We start from the raw sequence: 15,500 nt of genomic DNA, 5'->3' as shown, positions 1-15,500 counted from the left end.
GGTGGGTCCTGGAAGGCTTCACAAACAAGGACAGCAGGAGGGGTTAGAGCCCCAGGCTAGGTGGAGGGACTGGTGGGACAAGTGTTTCCGTTCACACACAGAAAACGCCAGGGTGAATCTTTCAGGATGGCTGTGGATTTCATACTCCAGCCCCCATGGGGAGACTCAGAAAGTTGGGTACCATCAGAAAGGGAGTCTGTGTTTTGTCTGAGAATTCCTTCCTACGGGACTGATCCTTGCTTACTACCAACGTGGTCTCAGGTTTAGGTGTAAATGGAGAATTACTACTCATCACTTCCTTTGTGTCAAGGCAAGCCTACAGTTAGTCATTGCTCCCAGTTGCAGACAATACAAGGTTCTGGACTTCTTGAATATAAGGTCAGCAGATAGAACCCTTCCCTCCACCCACACATGAATTCAGGGAAACTAGCTTTTTGTTTCTCTCACTGTTGTGGGCCTCAGTTTTCTGGAGGTAAAATGGAAGAACTGAATGATCCATCTTCCAGTGTTCATGCCTGCGTTCACCCAGGCATCCTGTGTTTATTGAACATCTCTTTGGTGCCAGACATTATCTTAGGCACTAGGGAATCACACAATGAAGGGAGAACATGATGAAGACAGCACACAGTGACCCTGACTTCTTGAAGCTTTCATTTTGGCGGAGAGGCTGGATTTAATGAAGTAAGTGTTGTAAGTTTTAGCAGTGTTAAAATATGGGCAGTGGAGGTTAATATCGGAACACCCAGCAAGCTGAAGAAAGCTTGAAAAATCATCTTAGGGATGTTTGTACTGAGACCTCAGGGATGCACAGGACTTGAGAGAAGGAACAAGGGTGGGAGGTGGTGGTGGAGACAGTGTTCCAGGCAGAAGGAAGAACAATCGAAGATATCCAGAGATGAGGACTAGGGATGGGGTTGAGGGGAGCCTGTGTATTCATATTTGGTGCTGACACAGTAGGCACAGTGTCAGGTTAACAATAGTGGCATTGAATGGACAGGTCACAGGGAGACGCTTGGGGTCAGGCAAGCACTGATGCGAGGAATTCAGGAAGCCCTGGGTAGCATCTGTCCGACTGTCAGTGGGAGAGCCCTGAATCAGAATGGGCAACCAGTTGGCCAGTAGGAAGCTATTTGAGGCCAAGTGTCAGCTCTGCCCAGTCTTTCTCTCCTCCACAGCACAGGGTACCAGTGCCTGGCATTCAGAGTCAAAGGATAAAGAGTACACCCAGACTCCGCCACTTAGTGTGCAACCTTGGGACCTCTCACTCAGCCTCTTTGAGCCTCAGCTTCCTCCTCAGCATAGGATGTTAGCATCATCTCCAGTCTCTGGAGGGGATTCAGGAAGTTGAGTCAGGACCCCTAAATAACTCACTGAATTTAAGTTCCTTGCCTTTAACACGGTCCTCCCCCCACCTTTGTCCCCTTGTCAGCAGGGAGGCAGTGGCAGGAACTTGCTCTGCTCAGTTTGCATGTACAGGAAATGCTCTTAAAAAAAAAAGTGTATTTATTTTGAGAAAGAGAGAGCAGGCAAGCACGAGAAAGTGCACATGGGGGAGAAGCAGAGAGAGAGGGAGGGAGAAAGAATCCCAAGCCAAGAGCTCGAGGCTGGAATTCACAAATTGTGAGATCATGACCTGAGCAGAAACTAAGAGTCAGAGGCTTAACCAACGGAGCCACCCAGGCGCACCTCATGTACAGGAAGTGCTCTGAGTCTCAGCGGGCTGGGTCCTGCCCTCTCCAGGTAAGGGGACACGGCTCTCAGAGATGACTGCATCCTGCTGTCCCTGCCCTGTCCGGGATCCAGGCCCTGCTCTCCTTCGCTCCTCAGGGTGACCCTCCCCTCCTCTCTGCTCCTGTCTGCTGCTTGCCGGGACATGTGGCAGCAGGAACAGTGCAGCCCCTTCCCCACAGCTCTCTCCCCTGCTCAGTCTCTGCACACTGTCCTCCCCGGAGACTCTGAGCTTTTCTGGATCCTCCCCAGCGACAGGATCTGTCCTTCATGACAATGACCTGTAACTTCTCAAAGGTAACTCTGCTTTCCTCCCTCTCTCCTTTTGTTAATGGAAGGTTGAATATCTCTTCCATGTGTCATGTGGTATCCTATGTGACCCCCTGTTACAGGTTACAAGTGCAGGGGCGCCTGGGTGGCTCAGTCGGTTGAGCGTCGGACTTCGGCTCAGGTCATGATCTTGCGGTCCGTGAGTTCGAGCCCCGCATCGGGCTGTGTGCTGACAGCTGAGCCTGGAGCCTGCTTCAGATTCTGTGTCTCCCTCTCTCTCTGCCCCTCCCTCGCTCATACTCTGTCTCTCTCTGTCACACACACACACACACACACGCACACACACACACAAATTACAAGTGCATATTGAGTTTCTAGCCTATGACCACCACTTTTTGAGGCAACACAGTTGTGAGCAAGACAAACAAGGAAATTTCATAGAGAGAAAAAAAGACCAAGGAAAAGGAAACATGTGAACAATATAATGTCAGCGTGTAGTGAGTGCCATGAAATTAATAAGCACTGCCACAGGATGGAGAGAGCACTCAATGGGGTGTGAGAGTGGCTTTTTAAAAGGAAGTTGTCAAGAAAGGACTCTGAGGAAAGATTTTGAGCTGAGATGTAAAAGTTGAGACTCAGTAATTAAATTGGAATTCTATTATATTTAGATTTCAACTTGGGGAGGATTAGAATTTTTATGTTATTAAATTCTTCCCAGCTAAGAACATGGTACTTCTTTCCATTTTTTTGTATCTTGACTGATCTTCTTCCATCCAAGTTTCTAGGTTTCTTCCTATAGGTCTTACACTTTCTTGTTGCACTTAGGAGTTTTGCTATTGCCCCTGTGAAATTTTCCCGTTTCTACTTCTAGCTTGTTTTTGCTAGCATGGAGAAAATCTGTCATATAGATCTTTCATCCAGCCTCCTTTATATCATCTTTCTGTATCCTCAGATGTTCCCACCACCCGGGCGTTTGCTTCACACTCAGTAGTATCTGTTCATTGAATGACTGCTGTCCATTGGAACTGGCAATGCCTGAAGGCAGACCTCCCCTTTGAAGGGGGAGGAAGAAGCTTTGCGCTTACCTAGGAGATGAGGGGGTGCAACTTGATGTAATCGAAGGTAAGAACTGAGGTTTTAGATTTTCAGGGCATTGGGTTTGAGTCTTGACTCTATCACTTGCAAAACTGTGTGAACTAAACAACTTATTTTTACTTAATTTTTCTAAACACCAGTCTCCTTCTCTATAAATGGTGCTGACAGTTTCTACTTTGTAGTGTGATGTAAAGGTTAAACAAGACAATAACAAGTACACTCAGGAAAGTGCTCTGGAGAGTAAGCTCTCACTAAATGTTGATCACTACTTAAAATTGTTTCAGAAGTGTTTATCTTTGACATTTCAACATTCCAGGATATGACAATTTGCGGGTCTTTTATCCTTCAATAATTATGTGCGGAATTTAGAGAACCATTTAGATTTTCAAATGCAGGACTCTTCCCAATTTAATACGATTTGCATCAGACTCACATATTTTGCTTTATTTTTTAGGGGGTTTCTTAAATTCTTACATTGGAATTTGGTTTTCTAACTGTATTTCCTTGCCCATTATTTTTATCTCTGTTCCTTTCATTTCAAATTTTGGAGAAAATTTCAAGTTTGTATTTTCAAACCGGATGATCTTCGCTGGAGTCTCCATGTTAATATTATTTGTACCTTATGTAGATTTTATAAATTCACATTTTTCTGCTGAAATGTTTTAAAGTAAATTATAGATATCATATTACATCCCTAAATATTCAGCGTATTTCTCTTTAAAAAAACCTTTTCCATGTGCCTTACATAGCATTTTCACACCAACCCAATTAATAATCATTTCTTTATTATTATCCACTCCTAGTTTATATTTAAATTTCTCCACTTATTCCCAGAGGTGTCCTTTTCAGTTGGTTTGTCAAAATAGGAATTTTATCCTGGACCTTGCATTGCATCTGGTTGTTATAAATCTTGTTATAGATTCTTCCTCTCTAGTAATTCATTTTTTCCCAGCAGTGACTGACTGAAGTGATTATTCCAGTCTCCTCTTTCTCAAAGTCAGGTTCACTGACAGGGGCAGCGGCATCCCTGGGAGCTTGTTAGAAATGCAGATTATCAGACCCCCTCCCCGCCCCCAGACCCACTGAAATGCAAATCTGCATTGACTTGTGTGCCCCTGGTGACTCATATGCACATAAAAGCTTAAGAGACATTCCTGTGGTGTCCTACCTTTAGGACTTCTGTGAGTGTTTCCTTTTGAAGCCAGCTTCCTCTCACATCCTGTATTTCTGTAACTGGAAGTTATTCTAGCAGTTTGATAACATTTAAGTTAAATGTTTTTGGCTAAAACACATCATGTTATATTGTGTGTCATGATTGGCCGATACTAAGATTCACCACTGGAATTGTGAAATGATAACCTGATTCCTCCATTGTAAAGTCACATTTTCCCCGCTTGTGACCAGGAAAGAATCTGCGTGGTGTTATTTTGACATATACAAATATCCAGTTCCCCATCAACCATTCACTGAATGGCTTTACCCCCGTTTGATATCCTCTTTATTCTACCTGAATCAATGCTTTACTTAGGGTTGTAAAGTGTTCCTCATATTGGTCTTAAACACTTGTTTTTAAGTGTTTTTTTTTTTTTCTCCTAGGTACTTAGCCTTTTTCGTTTGCTATTATAAATGGGTTATTCTCTTTCAAAACATCTCCTAACTGGATATTGTTTTTATATATGGATAGACTGATTCATTTATGTCGATTCTACATGTTACTATTCTCACTAGTCTTCATGTTTTTCAGTTGACTTTCTTATGTCCTCCAGAAATCTTTTTTTGTACAATACTTATCAGATTTTAAAATCAGCATTATCCCTGCTTTATGATAAGATTTTGGAAGTTTGTCTTCTCTTTCTATATTCCGACTAGAAAAGGAGATTGCCAGGACACCTGGGTGGCTCAGTCAGTTAAGCACCTGATTCTTGATTTTGCCTCAGATCATGATCTCAAGGTTCTAAGATTGAGCTCTATGCTGTCAGCACAGAGCCTGCTTGGGATTCTCTCTCTCTTTCTCTCTCTGTTCTGTTCTCTCTGTCTCCCTCTCCCTCTCTCAAAATAATACATAAATTTTAAAAAAAAGGACAGGAAAAGAAATTGTCTATCTTTTAAAGTTTGTGGGATCTCCTGTTCAACTCGGTGATCCTGACACTTCTTTAGGGAGCGGCTCTTTGACAGGTAGGCTATATTGAATTTTTGTTGGTTGTTTTCCACCGTCCCTGAAGGAGGATTACGTTTGATCCTTGAACAATGTCAGGGTTGGGGTGCTGAACCGCCCAATATGAAAATCTGTCCCTAACTTTAGACTCTCCCCAAACTTAACTATTAACAGCCTACTGTTGACCAGAAGCCTTACTCATAACATAAACATTCAATTAATACATATGTTGTTATGTTATATGTATTATGTGCTGAATTCTTACAGTAAGGTAAGCTCGAGAAAAGAAAATGTTATTAAGAAGATCATAAGGAAAACACATTTATAGTACTGTGCTATAAAAAAATCTCTTTGTTAGTGCAGAGCCCCATGTGGGGCTTGATCTCATGAACCATGAGATCAAGACCTGAGCTGAAATCAAGAGTAGATACTTAACTAACTGAGCCACCCAAGTGACCCAACATGTATTTTTTTTTTTTTGGTGGAAGGTGGTTGGCTTATACTTTTCACCTCTACCAGGGTTAATTTTGGTACATCGTAGTCTCCAAGGATTTTTCATTTCATCTAGAATTACAAATTGATTTGCATGGGCTCTAGCTAAATAGTCTTGTGATTTTAAATAATTTCTTTTTCAGTTTATGTCCCCCTTGTCATTTCTTATTTAGTTTATTTGTGTGTTTCTCTCCCTACTCCTCCCCTTTTATTGTTGCTTGATTGGGTTAACAAGTGACTTATCTCTTAGATTGATTTTTTCCAGTATATACAATTCACATACCATCCAATACATGCAAAGTGTGCAGTTCAATGGCTTTTATCATATTCTGTATTCACTGAATTGTACAACAATCATCGTAATAAGTTTACAACATTTTCATAACCCCCAGAAAAAACCCTACACTTCTTAGCTATCACCCCCACGTGTCCATCCCTCCAAGCCTTAGGCAGTCACCAATCTACTTGCTGTCTCTTTACATTTGCCTGTTTGGGAAATTCTATCGAAACTGAATTATACAATATGTTGTCCTGTGTCTGGCTTCTTTCACTTAGTGTAATGTTTTCAAGGTACACCCATGTTGTAGCATGTAGAAGTACTTCATTTCTTTTTAATACAAAATACTATTTCATTTTATGGATATGCTGTATTTTATTTACCCATCACCAGTTGATGGACATCTGGGTCATTCTCAGTTTTTCTGTTATGAATGATGCTGCTACGGACATCTGTGTACAAGTGTTCGTGTGGATGTATGTTTTCATTTCTCTTGGGTATACTTAGGAGTGGAATTGCTGGGTCATATGAGTAATTCTATGGTTAGCCTTTTGAGAAGCCTTTTGTAGACTGTTTCCCAAAGACACTGAAACACTTTACATCCACACTAGCCATGTATAAGGGTTCCAAGTTTTCCCGACCCTCCACAACACTTCTTATCTGATTTACTGATTCTAGCCATTCTAGAGGAGAGTGAAGTGGTGTCTCATTGTGGTTTTGATGTGTGTTTCCCTGATGGCTAATGACATGGAACATTTTTTATGTTCTTACTGACTGTCTTCTTTGGGGAAATGTCTACACAGATCCTTTGCTCACTTTAAAATCATAGTAGTTGTCTTTCTGAGCTGTGATTTTTCTTTTTATATTCCAGATGAAAATCTCTTTTCTGATATATGATTCGCAAAATTTTCTCCCACTTTATGGGTTGTCTTTTCACATTCTTTTGACTTCCAGTAGCATGATAGCTAGTTCTCCATCCCCTCACTTTCAATCTGAAGGTGTCCTCAGGTCTAAAATGAGTCTCTTGTAGACAGCAAATAGATGGGTCTTGTTTTTTTTATCCATTCTGATACCCTATGTCTTTCGGTTGGAGCATTTAGTCCATTTACATTCAGTGTTATTATAGAAAGATATGGGTTTAGAGTCATTGTGATGTCTGTAGGTTTCATGCTTATAGTGATGTCTCTGGTACTTTGTCTCACAGGATCCCCCTTAGGATCTCTTGTAGGGCTGATTTAGTGGTGACGAATTCCTTCAGTTTTTGTTTGTTTGGGAAAACCTTTATCTCTCCTTCTATTCTAAATGACAGACTTGCTGGATAAAGGATTCTCGGCTGCATATTTTTTCTGTGCATCACATTGAAGATTTCCTGCCATTCCTTTCTGGCCTGCCAAGTTTCAGTAGATAGATCCGTCACTGGTCTTATCGGTCTCCTTTATATGTTAGAGCATGTTTGTCCCTAGCTGCTCTCAGAATTTTCTCTTTATCCTTGTATTTTGCCAGTTTCATTATGATATGTCGTGCAGAAGATCAATTCAAGTTACGTCTGAAGGGAGTTCTCTGTGCCTCTTGGATTTCGATGTTTTTTTCCTTCCCCAGATCAGGGAAGTTCTCAGCAATGATTTCTTCAAGTACACCTTCAGCACCTTTCCCTCTCTCTTCCTCCTCTGGAATCCCAATTATGCATATATCATTACGTTTAATTGTGTCACTTAGTTCTCTAATTCTCCCCTCATACTCCTGGATTTTTTTAACTCTCTTTTTCTCAGCTTCCTCTTTTTCCATACTCTTATCTTCTAATTCACCTATTCTCTCCTCTGCCTCTTCAATCCGAGCTGTGGTCGCCTCCATTTTATTTTGCAGCTCATTTACAGCATTTTTTAGTTCCTCCTGACTGTTTCTTAGTCCCTTGATCTCTGTACTAATAGATTCTCTGCTGTCCTCTATACTTTTTTCAAGCCCAGCGATTAATTTTATGACTATTATTTTAAATTCATTTTCCGTTACATTGCTTAAATCGTTTTTGATCAGTTCATTAGCTGTCACTACTTCCTGGAGTTTCTTTTGAGGAGAATTCTTCCGTTTCGTCATTTTGGATAGTCCCTGGAGTGGCGCGGAACTGCAGGGCTCTTCCCCTGTGCTGTCTGGAGTAACTTGCATTGGTGGGTGGAGCCACAGTCAGACCTGATATCTGTCCCCAGCCCACCGCTAGGGCCACAGTCAGACTGGTGTGTACCTTATCTTCCCCTCTCCCAGGGGCAGGACTCACTGTGGACTGGTGTGGCCCCTGTCTGGGCTACTTGCACACTGCCAGGCTTGTGGTGCTGCTTTGATGGGATCTGGCGTATGAGCCGGGGTGGATCCGCAAGGTGCACAGGGGTGGGAGGGGCAGACTCAGCTCGCTTTGCCTTGGCGGGGGGAGGGGGGGCTCCGCTTTGGGAGGGGCCCCTCTTCCATGGGCCTGTTGTCTACACTTGGCTCCAGAGAGTCCATTCTGCTAGTCTTCTGGCAGCTTTCTGGGTTATTTAGGCAGATGTGGGTGGAATCTACCCACATCTCAGCAGGACGTGGTCAGCAGGACGCGGTGAGGCCAGCGTCTTCCTACGCTGCCATCTTCTTTCCCACATCTCTTTTCATATTCTTGATGGTGTCCTTTGAAGTACAAATGTTTTAAGTTCTGATGAGATGCAGTTTTGGGTTTTTTTTTTTTTTTTGAGTGTGCTTTGGTGTCATATCTAAGACACTATTGCCTAATCCAAAGTCATGAAGATTTATGTCTATATTTTCTTCTAAGATTGTTATATTTTTAACTCTTACAGCTAGGTCTTTGATCCATTTTGAGTTACTTCTGTCTGATCTAAGGTAGGGGGTCCCTATTCATTCTTTTGCAGATGGATACCCAGTTGTCCCAGCACCACTTGTTGAAAAAGACCAAAAAACTGTTTTGTTGTTGTTCTGTGTTGGTTTTACTTTATTTGTTTTCTGATTTTAAACTCCACGTTTGCTTTAATCTTGTCCACATACAGTTTATTTTTGTTGTTCATTTTGTGTCAGATGTCCAATTCATGTATTATTTACTCTTACTCACATAAGTGTTTAAGGCAATGAATTTTCCTTTGATTATATTGCATAGACTCTGGTACACAGCATTGCTATTATTGTTTTCTAAAACTCTGAAATTTAGGTTTTTATTTCTCTTTTGGGCTTGAGAGTTAATAGAGGTATTTGAAACATTTTTCCAGGTTGAATGGCTATTTTTGTTTTTTGACTTTGTTAATAATGTCTACTTTTGTTGCAATTTTGTCAGAGAATTGAGTTATTACTGCTTTGTGGAATTTTTTGAAGTTTTCTCTGTGGCCTTGTGTATTGTCTATTTTTTAGATGCTCTTTAGGAACTTGAAAGTAAAGTGTATTTATTACTATTACTGGAACACAGTGATATATGTTATATATACACATTTACATATACGTATATATATATTTATACTTAAAATTCATATACATACATTCACACACACATCTTATTAATTTGTTTAGTATTCTCTGTTCTTTTTTTAAAGTGTTTTTAAGGATAAATTTTTTTTGAGTAAACTCTACCCCCAATTGGGGTTTGAACTCATGACCCCAAGATGAAAAGTCGTATGCTCTACCAACTGAGCCAGCCAGGTGCCCCTTTTCTTATTTACTGTTTATTTTTATTATTTTTTTAACTTTTTATTTTATGTATTTATTTTTTTAATATGAAATTTGTTGTCAAATTGGTTTCCATACGACACCCAGTGCTCATCTCAACAGGTGCTCTCCCCAATGCCCATCACCCAATTTTCCCTCCCTTCCACCCCCCATCAACCCTCAGTTTATTCTCAGTTTTTAAGAGTCTCTTATGGTTTGGCTCCCTCCCTCTCTAACTTTTTTCCCCCCTTCCCTTCCCCCATGGTCTCACTTGATCTACGTTGGAGGACGGATGTATCTTTCTAGACTAATAGCCCTGGCCCTCTACTCTCCTTATACCTGGAGTGACTTCTGTAAATGCTGAATTTTGGGCCTTAGCTTCTCTGTTCTCATTAGGAATCTGATCACTTTCAGGAAAAACTCACTTTGTTTTGTTCTTCCACATTTCATGTTTTACTAATGCAGGCTCTTCCCCTGTGCGGTGGCCCATGATAGTCCAGCTAAGCCTGTGAAAGGGAAAATAGATTTAATTTTGGAGGAGTATTACAAAACTCACTTAGTGAACACAGCTGAGATGGATTCTCCAACCTAGTCTTTTTCAGTAACAAAGATGATTCTTTTTCTCCATCTGACTGACCGACTCCATGACTAACCCTCAGTTGGTTCCATGCGTGGGAAAGTGCGATTTTCATGTATTGAGCCCACTCAAGCACTGAGAGCACCTCCTGCTCAAAATAGCTTTTGTGGTCCTTCTAACATACAGAATAAAGTTCCAGATTCTTTACTTTCCATTCCAAACACTCCCAAATTTGACTCTTAGTTCCCTTTCTAACATTCTCTTACATTACAATCCCTCCTCTACCTCACACTCGAAACCTATCCACCCCATCTCTGACCCTGTCTAGGGCTTCCTACTGCCTGGCCTTTGTTCAAGAGTTTGCCTCGATAGGCTGCCCTCATCCATCTGCTAAGATCGTGAACTACATTTATGGCCCAGAAAGCCTTCCTTTTCTGCCTCAGTCTGCTTTGTCTCAGAAATGTGTGTGTGTGTGTGTGTGTGTGTGTGTGTGTGTGTGTCTGTGTGTGTGTCTGTGTGTACACAACCAGTTTTGGAGATTTTGGAGATTGGAGATTATGGTTTCTTTTTTGTTATCACAGATAACTGAAGAAGAGTTACCTGTACGTATCTTTATTAAAAAGCTGATTGTTAAATTGATTTCTGACAGAACGGATGATATGAAATTTTGGGCATGGAGGATCAGAACAGGTTGTCTGGGGTCTGAGAGTGATTTGTGGGCAGTTGAATGGGTTAGAGAACCCTGAATCAAAATATTATAGGACTTAGGGGTACCTGGGTAGCTCAGTTGGTTAAGTGTCCAACTTCAGCTCAGGTCATGATCTCATAGTTTATGAGTTTAAGCCCCGCATTGGGCTCCGTGCTGACAGCTCAGAGTCTGGAACCTGCTTCTGATTCTGTGTCTCCCTCTCTCTCTGCCCCTTCCTGCTTGTGCTCTGTCTCTGTCTCTGTCTCTGTCTCTCTCTCTCTCTCTCAAAAATAAATGAAAACATTAAAAATTTTTTTATAGGATTTCAACATAGCCAGTTATGTCTATCCCATTAGATTGAAAATTCTCCACAGGTAAGGATTATCAGTGTCTTATTTGCCTGGCACTCTACCAGGTCCAGAGCTGGTGCTTAGTCTCTGTGGAATGAATGAATAAATGAATGAGTGAATGAATGAAAACTTCTTGACGCCCTTGAGAGTATAGCTGAAGAAACAGAAATTACAACTAAAGAAATCTGGGACAGAACGGAGTGTGGAGAAATAAACCAGGAAAGAAATCTACTTTAATTCTCTTCAATTGTGTCTCTCACACTTCCTAGCACATTGTATTTAGTAAGTTTTAATAAAAATATACAGTGCACACAATGTGTGATCAGTACAGATACAATACGGTCATTCATTCTTCTCTCGGGTTCAGAGAATGGCATACCTATCAATCATCTAGAGTAAAGTATGTTTAGAGAGTTTTAGTGGGTCTCAGTGGAGGTCTCTTTCTCTAGCTTCTGGGCTCATGGCAGGAGGGAACCAGACCAGCATCTTGGAGTTCCTCCTCTGGGGACTCTCTGAGCGGCCAGAGCAGCAGCGCATCCTCTTCCTGCTGTTCCTGTGCATGTATGTGGTCACTGTGACTGGGAACCTGCTCATTGTTCTGGCCATTGGCACTGACACACGTCTTCACACACCCATGTACTTCTTCCTCGCCAGCCTGTCTTGTGCTGACATCCTTTTCACCTCCACCACCGTGCCCAAGGCCCTGGTGAATATCCAGACCCAGAGCAGGTCCATTTCCTATGCGGGATGCTTGGTCCAGCTCTACTTCTTCTTGACTTTTGGGGACATGGACATCTTTCTCCTGGCCACAATGGCCTATGACCGCTATGTGGCCATCTGCCACCCTCTCCACTATAAGATAGTCATGAGCCGCCAGCGCTGCACCCTCCTGGTTACTGCCTGCTGGGTCCTTACGAGTCTTGTTGCCATGACCCACACTTTCCTCATCTTTCGGCTTTCCTTTTGCTCTAAGAAGATCATTCCTGACTTCTTCTGTGATCTGGGACCTCTGATGAAAGTGTCTTGCTCTGACACTCAGGTCAATGAGCTTGTGCTGCTCTTCTTGGGAGGAGCAGTCATTTTAATCCCCTTTATACTCATCCTGGTCTCGTATATCCACATTGTTTCAGCCATCCTCAGAGTCCCCTCTGCCCAGGGAAGGCACAAAGCCTTTTCTACATGTGGGTCCCACCTTGCTGTTGTTGCCCTCTTCTTTGGGACAGTGATCAGGGCTTATCTGTGCCCCTCATCCTCTTCCTCCAACTCCATAGAAGAGGATACGGCTGCTGCTGTCATGTACACAGTGGTAACTCCCCTGCTGAACCCCTTCATTTACAGCCTGCGGAACAAGGACATGAAGTGTGCCCTGGCGAGATGTCTCAGGGGCAAAGTCTTCTTTTCCTTGGGCCAGGGACCTCCGAGGTGATACTGCAGGTGTCCTCCATGCCCTCCAGGGAAGTCTCTACCTCAGGCTTTTCTCTAGATCCTCACCTCAGAAGTCTCTACCTCAGGCTTTTCACTTCTGACGCCCACATATGTCTGTGACAACTCCCCTCCCTGAGTCCCTTCATGACTTTGATATTGTTAAGGAAAATCAAGATTTTGCTTCGTGCTTTAAAGTTAATATGTTAAGAGTTGCTTATTTACTCATTTATTTTACTTACCACTTTTCACAAGGAGAAATGTCTTTTGCAATGTTTCTAATTCTAAAAGTCCGTGCAGCCTTTTATTCTAGTTCACTAAAATTCAATTAGCAAGGTCATGGAAAGTGGGCCAATGATCAGAATATTAGCAAGTAAGGTCAATATTGGATGGCAAAGAGTTTATGACTCTAAATAAATAAATATATATATTCTATAATAAAGGGATTCCATTTGCTCTTGTTAAAATCCATTGAGTTTCACTTATTCCCAACTAGGGTAGGTATACAACCCATAATTCAGAATAGCCTTCAAGGTGATGGCCAGTTATGAGCTGGAAAGTTTTAAGCAAAAGGGTAGTGAGACAAGACACAGTCCCCATTACTGTAGGTTGTCCCAAGGTTATAAATAAAGTTTGTTATCTCTACTCTCCACTGGTAGAATATATAAGACCTTCATGCCTGAAGGGTGTGAGTTCTTACTCTTGTCTTTTTGTAGCAGGTGACTGAAATTGTTCATTAACATTTATTACTGTACATGGAAGCACTAAGAAATACCCAAGTGAGTACCCTAGGTTTAAGGCATATTATTTCCTGTCCCCAAGTAGTAGCAACCCTATCTTCCTGCTAATCATTGTCAATAGTCCTAGTTAGGAAAGTGACACCCATCTTTTCCTGTGGGCCTACTGTATAAGGAGCACAAAATGTCAGAAGGCAATCACAGCTTTTATTTAGTGGATTCCTTCAAGGGAGTGAGGTTTTTACACTTTGTTCAAAACGGTAAAAGGGACAAAGGACTAGTGTCTAGAATGTATAAAGATGTTTCAAAATACAACAGTTAAAAAAATACAATCAGGAAATAAGCAAAAGGTATGAACAAACATTTCACGGGGGATACACAGATGGCAAATAAGCACATGGAAAGATGTTCAGCACCATTAGGGAAAGGCTGATTGAACCACATTTGTCAGAATAGCTAAAATAAACAGTGACAACATCAAATGCTGGTGAGGATCTAGAGAAACTGCACCACTCATAGTTTGCTGGTGGGAATGTAAAATGTTACCGCCAGTCTACACAGTAGTTTGGCAGTTTCTTATGAAACTAACATGCAGGTACTATACAACCCAACAATTGCATTCCCTGGAATTCATCCCAGAGAGAGAAAAACTTATGTTTATTAAAAAACCTGGACACAAATGTTCATAGAAGCTTAATTTTATCTCATTTTAACGTTTATTTTTGAAAGACAGAGAGAGACAGAATGTGAGCGGAGGAGGGGCAGAGAGAGAGGGAGACACAGATTCCAAAGCAGGCTCCAGGCTCTGAGCTGTCAGCACAGAGCCCCTTGCGGGGCTCAAACTCACAAACCTGCAAGATTATGACCTGAGTGGAAGTCAGATGCTTAACCGACTGAGCCACCCAGGTGTCCTGAAGCTTTATTTTAAAACCAGCAAAGGAGAGGCATCTGGGTGGCTCAGTTGGTTAAGCATCCAACTCTTGCTTTCAGTTCAGGTCATGGTCTCATGGTTTCAGGAGTTTGAGCCCCATGTAGGGCTCCATGCTAATGGCATGGAACCTGCTTGGGATTCTCTGTCTCCTCTCTTTCTGTCCCTCCCTCCCTTGCACTGTCTCTGTCTCCCTCAAAATAAATAAATAAACTTGAAAAAAAAGAAAACCAACAAAGGAGTAATACCTAGAATTTATAAGAAGCTTCTGCCAAAGGAAGATAGAAATAAAATCTAGAACAAAGATGGGTAAAGTATATAAGAAGGAAATTTCATAAAGAGAAACCCAAATTGTTAACAAAATATGACGAAATGTTAAACCTCACTGGTAAATCAGAAAGTAATGGGATGATCTTTACACCAATTGGACCGTCAAACTAGAGTCTGATGATACTCAGCTGGTGAGAATATGAGAAAAGTAGAAACAGCATGTACTATGATGGGAAGGTAAACTAGTAGAGACAATCAAAAGAGCAATCTATCAGTCCTTGACAAAATTAAAATTAAATATGTCTAGCAAAATTAAAATTATATATATTTATAGATATATTTTTATATATTTTGATATAAACATACTTTTTCAAAACTAAAATTAACTATATAGAGCAAAATTAAAATTAAATGTATATATATGAGATATATATAAAATTCTGCTAAGTACCTATAGATTTCTCTCCTGATTATCTCTACTAGGATATACATTATATGTATATATAGTGTATATATACACATATCCATCCATCCATGAATCTATCTATCTATCTATCTATCTATCATTATCATCTGTCTATCTCCTATTACCTAGTAGCCTCATTCCTGGGTGTATGCTTAAGAGAATATGTCTTAGAGTCTATAGAGAAACATACACAAGGCTATTCATCACAGTGTTATTTATAGCAGTGTGGAGTTAGGTGTTCACCACTTTGGCAAATGGATAAATAAAATCTGGTGGATGCATACAGTGGACTACTAGGTAAAAGAAGTATCACTCTAGGTATACATAGAGCCACATGAATAGATGTTCTCTATAATTTTTTAAAGTGAGATTA

The 15,500-nt window shown here is 41.2% G+C and overlaps 2 protein-coding genes across 2 annotated transcripts in view; both read left to right on the top strand.

Annotated features, from left to right (window-relative positions):
• Positions 1–1,907: 1,907 nt before the first annotated feature.
• Positions 1,908–15,500, top strand: part of LOC106987337 (olfactory receptor 1D2) — a 29,490-nt gene continuing 15,897 nt past the window's right edge. Inside the window, exons 1-2 of the mRNA XM_015085599.3 lie at positions 1,908–2,025; positions 2,121–3,120. The gene's annotated coding sequence lies outside the window, so the exon portion shown is untranslated. The remainder of the gene's footprint in view (positions 2,026–2,120; positions 3,121–15,500) is intronic.
• Positions 11,677–12,750, top strand: LOC106987336 (olfactory receptor 1P1-like). Its single transcript, XM_015085598.3, has one exon. It carries the CDS (start codon positions 11,765–11,767, stop codon positions 12,728–12,730), a length of 966 nt encoding a protein of 321 aa, XP_014941084.2. The 5' UTR covers positions 11,677–11,764; the 3' UTR covers positions 12,731–12,750.

Source organism: Acinonyx jubatus, chromosome E1 (genome assembly GCF_027475565.1).
Source record: "Acinonyx jubatus isolate Ajub_Pintada_27869175 chromosome E1, VMU_Ajub_asm_v1.0, whole genome shotgun sequence".
In the NCBI taxonomy this organism is placed as follows: domain Eukaryota; kingdom Metazoa; phylum Chordata; class Mammalia; order Carnivora; family Felidae; genus Acinonyx; species Acinonyx jubatus.
Note: the sequence above shows the minus strand (reverse complement) of the source record. Positions and strands in the feature narration are given on the sequence as shown.

Coding starts and splice junctions, on each gene's coding strand:
- LOC106987336 (XM_015085598.3), top strand. CDS start 11,765: ATGGCAGGAGGGAACCAGACCAGCATCTTGGAGTTCCTCCTCTGGGGA.